The 13,602-nt window shown below is 45.2% G+C and overlaps 1 protein-coding gene across 4 annotated transcripts in view; it reads right to left on the bottom strand.

Moving 5' to 3' along the window:
• Positions 1-13,602, bottom strand: part of CCDC18 (coiled-coil domain containing 18) — a 574,107-nt gene that overhangs the window by 59,943 nt on the left and 500,562 nt on the right. For all 4 annotated transcript variants that reach the window (XM_069232377.1, XM_069232374.1, XM_069232375.1 and 1 more), the window contains one exon: positions 4,879-5,082. In XM_069232377.1, coding sequence (XP_069088478.1) covers positions 4,879-5,082 — 204 coding nt within the window. The remainder of the gene's footprint in view (positions 1-4,878; positions 5,083-13,602) is intronic.

The raw sequence follows: 13,602 nt of genomic DNA, 5'->3' as shown, positions 1-13,602 counted from the left end.
ACCCTTGGCCACTGGAAGGAAGATCTGAGAGACCATTTCTCGTCAGACCTAAAGAATGTATAAGGTGAAAAGATAATGCAGGCAAAAAAAGAGACACCGGCTTGGAAAGAGGTACTGGTATGAGGAAAGGGGGAACATTTGATAGAAGAAACAGCAGAATAAACATGCTTTGCATGTTAAACTATGAGCAAGAGAGAAAGATGTCCATGATTTTACATATCTACTGCAGAGTTCTTCTGCAGGTGACTAGTTCCAAGCTTACATATCTAGTTGCATGCCACTACTTGGAAATCTCCTGGGATGGCTTATTAAGTTAAATATCAACTTCAGAAATCAGATTATAAAATGGGGGTCACAGATTACTCACCATTCTTTGCCTACCAACAACTCAGCCACTTTATGAAACTCAGTGATAGAGACCCCTCAATTGCATGTGCTAGCTTTTCTAGTAGTAGACCTAAACTAAAGCGAATTATACAAAGTCTAAAAACTGTATTATTTTGATAACTATACTAAGGAGAGCTAAGGCAAAAGAACAAGTTACTTACCTTCAGTAACAATCTTTCTGGTTGATACTCTATATACCGTCAGATTCCTTACATTCTGAAAACACCCCAGGCGCCAGACTGGACCTGGAAAATTCAAAGCAGAGCTCTCCTGCTGGAAGGCAGAGTAGTGCAGTTCCAAGCTGGTGGTGTTCTGCTCCGTAATGATAAGCGGAGCCACATATAAGTGCCACCCACTCGCAATGACGTCAGCTGCGTTTTTAGGCATACCATGACCTCAGACATAGAGCCCATTGGCAGATTGGCATGACCAGTGTACAGATAGCTACAGGAGGTCTTTTTGATGGCAAAGAGTGCCTTCAACACTAGAGTCTATGTTCCTCCTTAGAAGAGTGGGATGGAGTATAGAATGCCGAAAGGGTGATAGCCTGCTTAATATGAAATGGAGTGACCACTTATGGCAGAAAGTAATTTAGTGTACTCAACACCAACTTCCCTGGGAAGAATACTGTATAAGGTGGGTTGACACAAAGAGCCTGCCTCTTGTTCACCAACCTAGCTGATGTTATGGTGATGGGAAAGACCATTTGCATCGTCAAACATCTCACAGCACAACTGTGCAGAGGCTCAAAAGGGGTGCACATCACAAAAGTAAACAAATTCAAGCCCCACTGTGACATAACAAAGGGTGTTGGTGGATATTAATGTTGGAGACATCTCCATCAGGTAATTTAGATAGTGAAGATCAAAAAAAAGGCAAATAGCCTTTAATGGGCCCGAAGCAAGTCCTGGTGGGCCAGGAACAAAATAAACACCAAAACTTCAGACAACTAGGCTTGCGGAGATCAATTTGGTGGGTCCCATACCAAGTCACAAATTGATCCCAATGACTGTTGCACATCAATTTCCTAGACATGTCTCACCTTCAAGATGACAACCTCCTCAGGAGGTCAGATGCCGCCTCTCAGTCTGCAAGCATGGAGATGTAAATCAGGAAGGTCTAGGTGGAGACCCATGCTTTGCTGCGTTAATAGAAGATCATCATGAAACGGCAGCTTAATCGGAGGGCAGATGCTCATGCTTAGAAGTTACGGGTACCACACTCTTCTGGCCGAATCTGGTGCCACTAGGATTACATGGGCCAGGTCGTTTCTGATCTTCTTCAGAACTTCAAGGCAGAACATGCAGCAGAGGGAAGGCACATAGTAGTCTTGAGCTCCCCTCTAGACAGAATGAGTTCCAGAGAGCATGTGTTGTTTAGAACTTCAACATGCAAAAGTGCAGACATTGAGCGTTCTCGGCAATGGCAAAATTATCAAGACCAGGTTATCCACAATGATGAACGTGGCTAAGTTAATCTGCCTTTGCATTTAGAGATACTGCCCGCTGGTCTAGCACCAGACAAATTCCCTAGCAGTGCAGCCACCTCCAGAGGAACAGAACCCTTTGGAACATGACACAAGACCCCCCCAAACCATGCTTGTTGCAGTACCACATGGTGGTGTTGATTTCCATAAGCACCTGGACCAGCCTCCCTCTGATGGTAGGCCGGAAGGCCTTGAATGGCAATTGACTCACCTTCAACTCCAACAAAGTGATCTATAGTCGAACCTCCACCAGAGGCCTTTTTTGTTTTCCACCTCTCCCAGATGCCACCCCTCAACCTGAAGTAATGCATCTGTCATCACTATTAAATCTGGGTGGGGTAAGCAAAGCGATCTGCTAGTGACCCAATCGCGGTCCAGCAGCCATCACTGCAGGTCTTTTGCAGCCTTCTCCGAAATGTGGATACAACCTAGCAGATTGAGTGAATTTGAGTCATTTTACATGATTAACAATTAAACTTGGAAGCAGAGCATTTGCATATTAATATAAAGAAATGCAACTTATATTTAAAAGGCACACACAAACTGCTTTCGTGTTTACTTGTTGACCATGAAGAGCTTCCTTTGGGTGATTGATCCATACGGGTGGCAGCTTGGCAGAGATAATGCCACCCACAGGAAGTGATGCATGGTAAAATACTGCATCCCTCCTTATGCAGATTCATAACAATGGGGGGGGGGCACCAATAAAATAGAAGTATGCCTGTTGTAAGGCAATAGGGTGTATTACATGGTATGGTTGTGCGACCTCACCTTGTAATACACTTATCACACCCTTTAGGGCCAGAAGGTTTTGTTTGTCAGACCTTCAGCTCAAACTTGGGTAGCAGTGGCTCTGAGCAGCAACGCTTACACAAAGGAACAAGTGTAAAGTATTTGAACAGCACCAACACAACTGAAGAAATCAGCAATACACCAATGAAATGTGACATCAATTTATAAAAACGGACTGTATTTTATGTAATTTTAGACACCCCAATGAAAAAAAACCCAGCAGAGGGTTCCGAAGATATAGAACTTACAAGGTACAGTAAATCAAAGCATTTCACTCAACCTGGAACATTTAGAAACTTTTCTCACCAAAACGTTGGGCTAGTTGTTTTGCGGTCACTTAAGAGTCACTTCAGGCGACCAATTCCAGTAAACAGTCAGTCAATAGGACTAGCAAGGCCCTCAGAGTCAGTTACCTTTAAAGGTGAAGCAGTCTCCAGGCAGTTCCAGGCACTTTCTCCCCTTTACAATGGATTCCTATGGAATGGTCCTGATGCAAGAGATGAAGGATGCTGCCGATGCTCAAGGAAGCTGTGAATGCAACGCACTGGTGGGGTTCTTCCTGCAGCTATTCCTCTGTCCACGGAAGGGGTGAGGCTGTCCTGGTCACAGGGTCAACAGACCTCAAAGTTCTTTCAGTGCCGGTAGAACTTAGGTCACCCAGTATCGGGATCACAGCCAAATCCTTCCCTGGGCAGTAACTCGGCATCTGGGTGACCAAGCTGCACCCTGGCTACTCTCCTGGGCTCAGTGCACTCTGGTGCAGCTTCGAACACTGGGTCCTTCTCTCAGGTGCTGCATGATAGGGGCTTAAAGATGAGGGGCTACCAACTTGCCAGAGAAGACTTCTCAGCTGTTGTGGCTCTGTGCTGTGAACAGGTCAGCCAATTGAACCCTAGAGTCTTTGCTTTAGCTGAGCTCTGGAGATGACTTCTTCTTGAGCACGCCACTGCAGGCGTGGTTTCTCTGCTTTGCTAGCCACCAGGTTCATCAGGTGAAGTCCTGTTCAAAACTGCTCTTCCTTTCTGCAGTGGTGGACTTGGAGGTTCATCTTACCTTTGCTACACCCAGTGTCGCACAACCAGTGCTGCAATCCCTGGGGTGACTAACTCACAGGCCCTGGGCCCCAGAGTTACCATTTACTAGGAACTCACAGGTACGTCTGCCAGTGCCAATTGGAAATTGCCACCCTAACACTCACCTTTTGGGGTCAGGGAACTGGCACTGAGGTCTGGTTATCAGGCCTGAATGTCCTCTGAGTCGAAAAACCAGAAGCAACAGTCAAAAAACCTGGGTGTGACCATTTAAATAGAGGAATGTCCTACACCTATGCAGGGGGAAAAAACCTTATGTCATGAAAGACATTTACAACAACCAGTGGCTGAAATGTAGGCTGATCCAAACGTGAATGGCACTTTCAGTGAACAACAACTGAGGGTTGTCGCCCTCGTCTCTATTTCACATTGATGGCAAGAGCTCTATGAGACAGCTGAAAATTCTAATAGCCATATCTGAAATAAGAGCATCAAGGACAGCCTACCATACCTGGGAACTTTTCAAGTACCATCATGCTCCATCTGGCCTTAAGCTCTATTATGTGTTCCCTCATAAATAATGGCTAGAGTGAGAAGTACCAATGCTAACATACAAAGTTTCAGAAGGTCAATCTGCTGTTCACAATAAAAATTTCCTGCTTTATTATAACTTGTTTGATCACTTCGGTCAAGAGTATACCACTGTCCAGAGTCCGTCCTTTTATGTTACAGATCTAAAAGTTTGCCTCAATGTTCTGGTCAGTAGTCCTCTACTGAAAAATAGATTACTTAAAAACAGCATAACCTTTATTATTTGCTCCTACATTTTGTCTATTTGGCGTATTTTCTGCGTACGAGTATGGTAGCATTGGCTATAAATAGATGGTCTCACGTTTTAGGGGTCAGAGGACATTGCTATGCTTGGACTAGGGCTAAATTATGCATTATGGCTAGATGACTGGGTATTGTGACCAACAGAAAAACATACTATGCTTGAGGAAAACACTGCACTACGTGCAAGGAGTGTAATTCTACTTTGATGGTATCAGTACGCATCACTGTAAGCAAGTTCTTAAATGCCTTCAACGTTTATAAATATAATTTTAGAGAAACTCTTACAATTTTCATGCCACAACATGTGAACTTCTGCTAAAAGAAAAATTAGTATCCTGAATGTGTTACCTTGTCACGAGAAATAAGGTTTATTTCCTCAAGTTCATGTGTAAGGCTATCGGTTTCTCTTTGTGCTTGAGCCAGCTGCCTCTGGGTTTCCATCAGCTCCAACTGTAAGTGCTGAATTTGCTCTTTTGCTTGTCTAACCTGCTGACCTGCTTCGAGGGCATCCTGGTGCTGATCTGAAATGCACTGCTCATGCTCTTTCACAATCTGGAAGACAGAAAGTGTTAATAATTAAGCCTCAAAAGACAAATAAAAACAAAATAATAAGCAAAACAGAAAAGTGCAAGCACACCTTGGAAAACATTCTATAGACATTGTTAAGGATCTTGAACCAGGAGCCACACCACAACACTTAGTGAAGATCTGGACTGAAGACCATGCTGCTTTGCATATCAACAGCAGTCAGACAAATCTATGCTCCCTTACATCTTATATCTACCAGGCTAGGGAAGCCCTGTGGGTTTTCTAAGGCGGCTCAGTGACCGGTCCACAGATAATCAAATGCTAAATTTTAGCCACATAAAAATACATTACCTTTTGTCTAAGTTCCAGAACAATTCCAGATGGTAAGACACAAAGCAGTAAGAAGAAATCATAATACATGCTGTCCTCTACAGGCAGAGGTGCGAAGTCCTTTGGATATCTCCTGTGAGGAGAACTATCGGGTGAACTGAATTAGTGAGCGTGGGAAAGGAAAAGAGGAAGGGTCACAGTTTACCCGAGGTGGAACTTTGTCCTGATGTGTGTGAATGTTTAGCGGAGATTTGAACAATTACCTTAGGCTTCTCTGATAGAAATGTCAATAATAAAACTTCATTAGAGGACTTTGTTTATTTCTTGAAATGGGCAAAGATGGCATGGAGACTGCAAGACTAGACTGTTCAACATAACCACATGAAATATAAAGGAAAGCGCTTTGCCAATTTCAAACACTTTTACAAACACATTTTAAGAAACATATAGGTACTATACTTTTCAGACCTATCATTACAAAGAACACATCAGAACCTAAATGAAGCACCCAGCCATAATGAGAACCGCCATAAATAATTGAAGTGAACCCTCTGACTTGAAAAAGCCCCTGCGCACCACTAAGGGGCAAGACACGTGCTGGTTGACCTTTGAACTGGTTGTTTGTCAGCGAAGTGATAACTACTAAGAATATAAGGATTCAACCAGCTGTTCTGTTGCACCTGTTCATTATTCCTTGAATCTTTTTATTTCTTGAATATAAAGAAACTGAAGTATAGAGTGTCGGCATTCCTAATTGAATTTGTATGATGACAAAGTTACTTACCGCTGGTAATGCTTTTTCTGATAGAGACGTTATCTAACCGCAGTTTCCTCATCATAGAATATTCTCTAGGCATCAGAGTGGATTCAGTAAATCTTGAGCAGTACCTCTGCATTGTGTTAGATGGCATTAACGGCTCCACTCTGACATTGTCTGCTCTGAATGTGACATGAACGGTGACTATATAAGCACCACACCAGTGCGTTGACATATATTTTTTTTTTTTGTGTGACTAGAATGCAAATCCACATCAGAAGTTTTTTTTACCAGTGTGTAGACTCTAGTGGGAGCTTTCAGGTGAAGAACAGAATTTGCAGAAGGGGGAAAATGAGAGAGTCTGTGAAGAATCTGCCGTTAGAGCCTCTACTAGAAAAAGCGTAACCTGTTTTCTGATTGAGACTTCCGACTGCAGATTCCTCAACTTGTAATAATACCAAAGCCATACCTCCCTAGAGGTTGATCTATGAACTGGCTAAAAAAATCCATAATCTGCAGACCGAATGGGCAAAATGCCCATCTCAACCCAACAGGGTATCCAGGCAGTAGTGTTCTGTGAACGTGTGGAGTGACGCCCTCATAGCAGACTGGCAGATAACCAAGAAAGGCACTCCACAGACAAATGCAATAGCGGCTCCAGCGAACCTAGTGAATAGATGATTGTCCACTCGGTGTTATCTGGTGTGATCAATGTAAAGGGACACAGCACTTTTTGGATCCAGGCAATGGAGTCTCTCCTCTTCCTTAGAAGGATGAGGTGGAGCAAAAAATGTCAGCTTTGGCTGACATGGAAGGGAGTCACTACCTTCGGCAGAAAGGAGGCATGAGTCCGAAGAACCAGTATATCTGGATAAAAGCTGGTGTACAGAGGGTTAACTAAAAGAGCTTGAAGCTCGTTGACTCTCGATGTAATAGTCACTAAGAGGACTATCTTAATAGTCATGTCTTAGAGGACAGTTAGTTAGGGGTTCAAATGGAAAACAAGAGATACATCAAAACTAAAGTAAGATCCCACTGTGGCATAACAAAAGGGATAGGAGAGTAGAAATGTAAGCTTCTGAGGAAACGTGCCACAACCGGTGACTTGAACAGGGAAGGCCGATCCAGCAACTGTGAAAACAGCCAAAATGGCAGAAAAGTGCCCAGAGCTAGGTGTTGCAGGGCCAACAGCAGTACAAAAAATAGCACCTCCACCAGACAGGAAGAAAGTGGGTAAATTGTTGTGAGAAGCACCAAGCCACAAACTAGTCCCAATAGTTTTTGTTGAGGGGCACCTGGCTACCAGAATGACACTGCAGATCTCGGAAGGAAGATTCAAAACACTCAATTGATGATGCTCAAACTCCAAGCATGAAGGTGGAGAGTGCACAGGTTTGGGTGAAAGACCCAGCCCTGTTGTTGCGACAGGAGATACTCCCCAAGGGGCAGCCTGATCAGAGGACAGATACTTATGCCCAGGCAAACTGGATACCACACTCTCCATGCTCTATCTGGAGCCACAAAGATGACATGGGCCTGGTCGGTCCAGATCTTCTTGAGAACTTGGGGCAGGAAAGGTATCAGCGAAAGTCCAGGAGTCCTGAGCTCCGTTCTAAATAGAACATGTCTCTGAGCAAGAGCCGCTTTGGAAACTCAAACGCACAGAAGTGCTGGCAATGAGCATTCATGGTGGAGGTTAAGAGATCGAGCCATGGTTCTCCCCATTCTCAAAAGATACCTTGTGCCAACTCTGGTTGCAGACGCCATTCAAAGTCACAGAGCAGTGACTGCTGAGTTCATCTGCCCTGGCGTTCAGAGATCCCGCCAGGTGTTGCACGAAGAGGAAGAAGTCTGAATGTTCCAGCCATGTCCAGAGGTGAAGGTCCTACTGACACAGTGTCCACGACAATATCCAGCCCTGTTTGTTGCAATACCACGAGGCAGGGCTGTTGTCAGTGTATACCTGTGCTAACCTTCCCTTGATGGGTGGAAGGAAGGCTTTCAATGCTCAGCAGACAGCCTTCAGCTCTAGAAGGTTGATATGGACCTCTGTCTCTGCCAGAGGCCAGGGTCCTCTGATCCCAAACTCCCCCAGATGGCCACTCCATTCCAGAAGGGATACATTAGTCATCATTGTCAGCTCTGAGAGGGGAAGGGCGAGGGGTCTGCTATTGACCTAATTGGTTCAGCAAAAACCAGTGCAGATTTTTTCCAGTATACTCCAAAATCTGGACCAGACCTGAGGAACTCCCCTCCTTGGTGCTGTGTCCACTGGGACTTCAGGTACCAATATAGAGCCTACATTTGCCATCTGGATTACTACACCAGCAGAATGCAGGAAGCCATCATACCCAGGAGCCTCAGTCAGTCTCACCGAAATACAAGACTGAAACATCAGGATCATAGCCCGAACGTCCCTGACTCTCAGCTTTGGAGGGTACGCGCAGAAATGTACAGTGTCCAGAATGGCTCCGCATCAAATGGTAAACTTCACTGCATCCCAGCCATCCAGGTTCAACACAGCCCTGGTCTCCTCCGGGACCATGGGCAGCACTTGCGCAACAAGTCCCACAAGGTGTAGCCCACTAGCCCCAGAGGCATGCCATGTTCACTGACCTCAACGCTAGTCTGGTGGAGGTAAAAATCCTCTTCCCAAAATTGCCCAGCCTCTTGGATTCCCTGTCCAGTGGAAAGGTAGTGAATGTGCCAGGGTTAACTTTGGTAGTTGAGGCCTACACCACCAGGCTTTCAAGGAAGTGGTTTGGCCCAGGGATCTGGCAGAATGTCCGTGAGGGCTCAGTGAAAGGGAGTAGAGGCTGCGCAGAGCTTAACCTTGGTTTAAGCACCTCAGTCAGGATGTTAGTTTTGACCTCCACAGAGGGAAGCTGCAGGTCGAGCGCCTCTGCTGCCCTTCTCAACACCTTGGTGAAGGATGAGCCTTCCTCCATGACAGGTCTCAGAGGAGAGACCAAGCCAGAATCTGGAGACATGTCCAGTTCACTGGTATCACCCATGTCCTCATTCCAGTTGTCCTCATGGTAGAAAAGGGTGAGTACCTCAACTGAGTCTAGAAACCCAGAGCCATTGTTGTCATCACCACCTCCATAGTCAGAATGTCTACCAGTTCTGTCAAAGAACAAAGGAAGCATGTCTGAACCAGATGGTTGGTGCGGTCTGAGCACCTCCAGTATTGACGCCGAACAGCGTCATGGTAGCACCATTTAGGAGGTGGACAGGAGGATGGGGTCTGCGCCCTTGGGCGATTTTGGTAACATTTGGGTGACACTGTGGGGCAACTGGCAGTTGCATGGGCTTCGAGGTTGGAGTCAGTCCGGATCCAGGACCAGTTGCAGACGGCCAGCTGGCATTGGGGTAGACACACCAGCGGAAACCCATCTGGGGTACATAACGGTTCCATGGGGCCTGAAGGTGCTCCACAGGAAAAGATTGAGTGCATTGCTTTGTAAAACTCCCTAAGTTGGGCAGGGGTCACTCTGGCTCCAGGGAATTCAGGGAGGTGCAGAATGGACCCAGCCACAAGAACATTTTGACAACTTATTTTTGTGCTTCTTGGACTTACCCAACATCGATGACGACTTACACTTTGAAGATGACCAGGTCAGAGACCAGGATTGGGACTGTGAAAAATATGGGGCCTTCTTATGCTGCACTGCTGGGAGCTTCACTGCTGGCTTGCAGATCGCCTTCGGATGCATAGACCGACAGTCGGCGCTTCGGATGCATAGACCAACAGTCGTGCTCTGACCCCAGGCCCTAAGGACAGACCAAGTGGGATCAGACACAGATATCTGCCTGTGACATTCCCCACAAGGTTTAAACCTGTAGGTTTGTTAGGTGACATGTCCCTAGCACACAGAGTAACTGTTCAAAAGAGGTTGACAAAAAGGTTGAAACAGTTAGTCAAAAAATGACTGAGGTAGCTTTCCAGATTTGCACTGCTAGCGTGGTAAGAAAGGAACTGAAGTCAGCGCACCAGACAACACCATTTGAATATCTACTACTATGACTGCTTTCTGACATCTCACAATGCCAACCAGATATGGAATGATAATAACAAAGCCAATCTCAGAAGATCTCACAGCCATTCTCCAACTTCAGCCTGCTCAGGACCATAGCCTTTTCACAAAAACTCTCAAACTGTACAATCCAATGCAGTAACCAGCTAAGTGGACTATGATGATAAGAATCACACTAAAGGGGTCTGCAGAACTGCACAAAGGTGCCAGCTTCCTGAAAACCATAAACTGCACACTTTATCTCTCACACCATAAGCCCTGTGCTGTATAACCCCCAAACTGTACCACAGTGGTCCTCACACATGACATGGAAGTACTGTCCACATGGGATCAAAACTAATACAACACAATTCCAAGCACATATCGTGCACAGTGTAGGCGAGCACTTCAGCTCCTGCCACAGGGGCAGTGAGCTATACACAGAACGTTGCAATACAGTACAATACAAGATATAGAATTTTGTTCTAAAACTGGGGAGCTGGCTTTGCCTTTCCTGGAAGGCTAACCAGCAACTTAAAAAGAAGCAAGTCAAGCCTGCTGGGACTGATACAGCAAAGTCAAGAAAAGCAATGTGGGGAAACCCTGCTGTTTCCGTGCTAGCAGGTGGAAGATGCTGCTCCTGTTGGTAATGCAGGCACACAACACACGAAGCACACCACTGAGCATCCCCTCAAGCATCAATTGCATGCTGCAGTAGGGAGGAGATTCATGTCACTGACACCACAGTCTGGTACTCTCTCTCCCGTGCTTCTGAGCTTTAACTGTGCTGGCAAGGCAGAAAACAACTTGGCCTTCTCCAAGGCCCAAGGTACATGATGAACGTGGAAGGGCACGCAGTGCACTTCGTCACACTATTCAAATGTATCGCACTGATCCGCCTTCCTCTGGGCTACAATGAGAGCTTCTTCTGGGCAGTTAGATGCTACCTGTAACTAGAGCGCCCTCACGGGTGGTTATGTCCCTGTCAACCGGGTAATTCTGATATCATCAAACCACAGTAAAGTGCTGATTTAAAACGCAGGAGTAGGATCACTTTAAGCAATAGCTTAGATCAGTGGTTCCCAACCTGTGGTCCGGGGACCCATGGGAGTACGCAAAGCCTCCTCATGGGGTCCGCGGCTGCTTTGAAAATTAAATAATATTAACAGATTAGGTCCCCAGCTTTCAGTAATGACTCTGTGGGGGTCCCCGGATTCCAATAAGGAATTCACTGGGAGTACCCGGGTTCCAATAATGATAAAGTAGGGGTCCACAGAAGTCAAACAGTTGGGAACCACTGGCTTAGATGATGGAAAAACAGCTTCTCACCTGCAATGATCACCCTCGCCATGCAGTATGGCATGTTTAAAAAAGAAAGATTCCTCACACTGACCTCTGCTGAGTGAGAGGACAGACAGATGAAACAAAGGTGAGCAAGGGTGGTGGGGTGGGAATTCATTGAGGGGGGTTAAGATTAAGGAAAGGGAGGACAGAAAGGAAGGGGGAGGAACACGGAGGGGTGTGGTGTTTATTTTCCACTTATGAACGCTCTTGACGCGCTTTTAAAATCAGCGGGGAGATATGTGAACAAGTCTTGAAGTCTCTCCACTGCCAAACTCTCAGAATTTACGGAGATTGTTTTTTTGCAGGAACATATCATCACATGTATTTCAGTTATAAGCACCGATCCTGTCAGTATCTTTTACATTTGAGAAAAAGTTGCAAATTTTAAATATATTCGGTAACTTATTTACTTGGGTTATGTCTTGAAAAAGCCCGAGTTTCTAGTTAACGTGACCAGAAAATAACTTCCTTTGGTGTCATAGAGGCACATTTTTTTACAAACCCATTAATTAAAGTCACTTCAGTTGATAACCCAATGAATCCCACCTTTTAACTTAGAGGATCGGTAAAAGTTAATTGCGAAACCTGAATGAGATTTGTTGACTGTGTCCAGCTTAATCAATTGCTTTCTACCTCTGAAAAAGGCAATTTTTCCAGCACAAGCAGTGTGAGAGACATTTCATGATTTGTGTTCGCTAGAGGAAAAATTTTACTATAAAAAAATACAATATGCTCTTATGTGAATCCAAAACAGTTTGCTTTAATTGCACTTTTGTGTTTTTTTACCCCCACTCAGGACTGGAGCCTGAATTTTTGCCTCAGTTCTCGTGTGATTTTGGTGAAAACGACAAAAGACTCGAGCCTGGTGTAGCTGACGACTTTAGGAGCTGGGGGCATCAAATATCAAAGATCTGTATTGCTTTACAGGGCAACAAGGATGTTAAACTGCCCAGAGGAAATGAGAAAAGGAGCTGAACAAAGGCACAGGTGTGACCATCTGAAGCGGAGGGAAATGTGCGGAATGTGATCGAGATCTCGATAATGCTACATTTAAATCAATCCAGCAGAACGAGCTACACCGGATGTACTTCAATCTCACTGCAATGCATAAGAGGATTGACAATCGAGTAGTTAAAGGCCGAACACGTTTTCAACCTAGGGCTGAGCATGCTCGCAGCTATGACTGAAGGGGCCTTACCCAGAAGGAAAAGAAGCACTTCACCTAATGTGTAGCCAAAAAGGATAGTTTTGGCATTCGAAACTGCACGGTCACTGATGCAGACCCGACCGAGAGAGCATTAACTGATACACAACCTTTAAGTTAAATCCGTGCTCGTAAGTAGCTCACAGAGATGTGCTAAGGCGTGGAGCTTCCTGTGTGAGGTTACCATGTTCACCACGCACCAAAAGGCCAAGGAGCGATTTCGATAGGGGACTAGTTTATGAATATTTGGATTCATGGGGCACAGTTGGACTTTGTGTCAGATGGGGATGGGATTTGAATCCAAGCAGCACATGATACCAACTGTGACCTCATACAAAAATGTGGTTCTTTCTGTTAACACGTGTGGGCTGTGAAATGTGCAACATCACATTATCAATGATTTAGCACGCCTCTCTGGCTGTGTATCAGGAAAAAAGGTTTAATCCTGTATAATCAGTAACATTAGTGTGGCCTGCTGATCTGTACACAAGAACATTAATAAATTGGTACACAGATGGTAAGTGCACCTTTGAAAATGTATGCATGTGGGCTCACAGTACCTGTCTAGCAAGGTGCAAGTTTTATTAAAATATGAAGAGAATTATTCTCACCAAGTCCTGTGCTTCATATGAAATACTGATAAACCTAGTATTAGGTTTACGTTCAAGATTACCCTCTTGTAGGAAACTGGCCCTCGTTGCAGTTACCCCCACACCCAAACTTCTTGCCTGATATTGATGCTGACTTGGCTGAGAGTGTGCTGGTATCCTGCTAACCAGGCCTCAGCACCAGTGTTCTTTTCCTAAAACTGTACCATTGTTTCCACAATTGGCACACAGCTAAGTCCCTTGTAAAATGTACCAGTGGTACCAAGGGCCCTGTAGCCAGGGAGG

Source organism: Pleurodeles waltl, chromosome 4_2 (genome assembly GCF_031143425.1).
Source record: "Pleurodeles waltl isolate 20211129_DDA chromosome 4_2, aPleWal1.hap1.20221129, whole genome shotgun sequence".
In the NCBI taxonomy this organism is placed as follows: domain Eukaryota; kingdom Metazoa; phylum Chordata; class Amphibia; order Caudata; family Salamandridae; genus Pleurodeles; species Pleurodeles waltl.
Note: the sequence above shows the minus strand (reverse complement) of the source record. Positions and strands in the feature narration are given on the sequence as shown.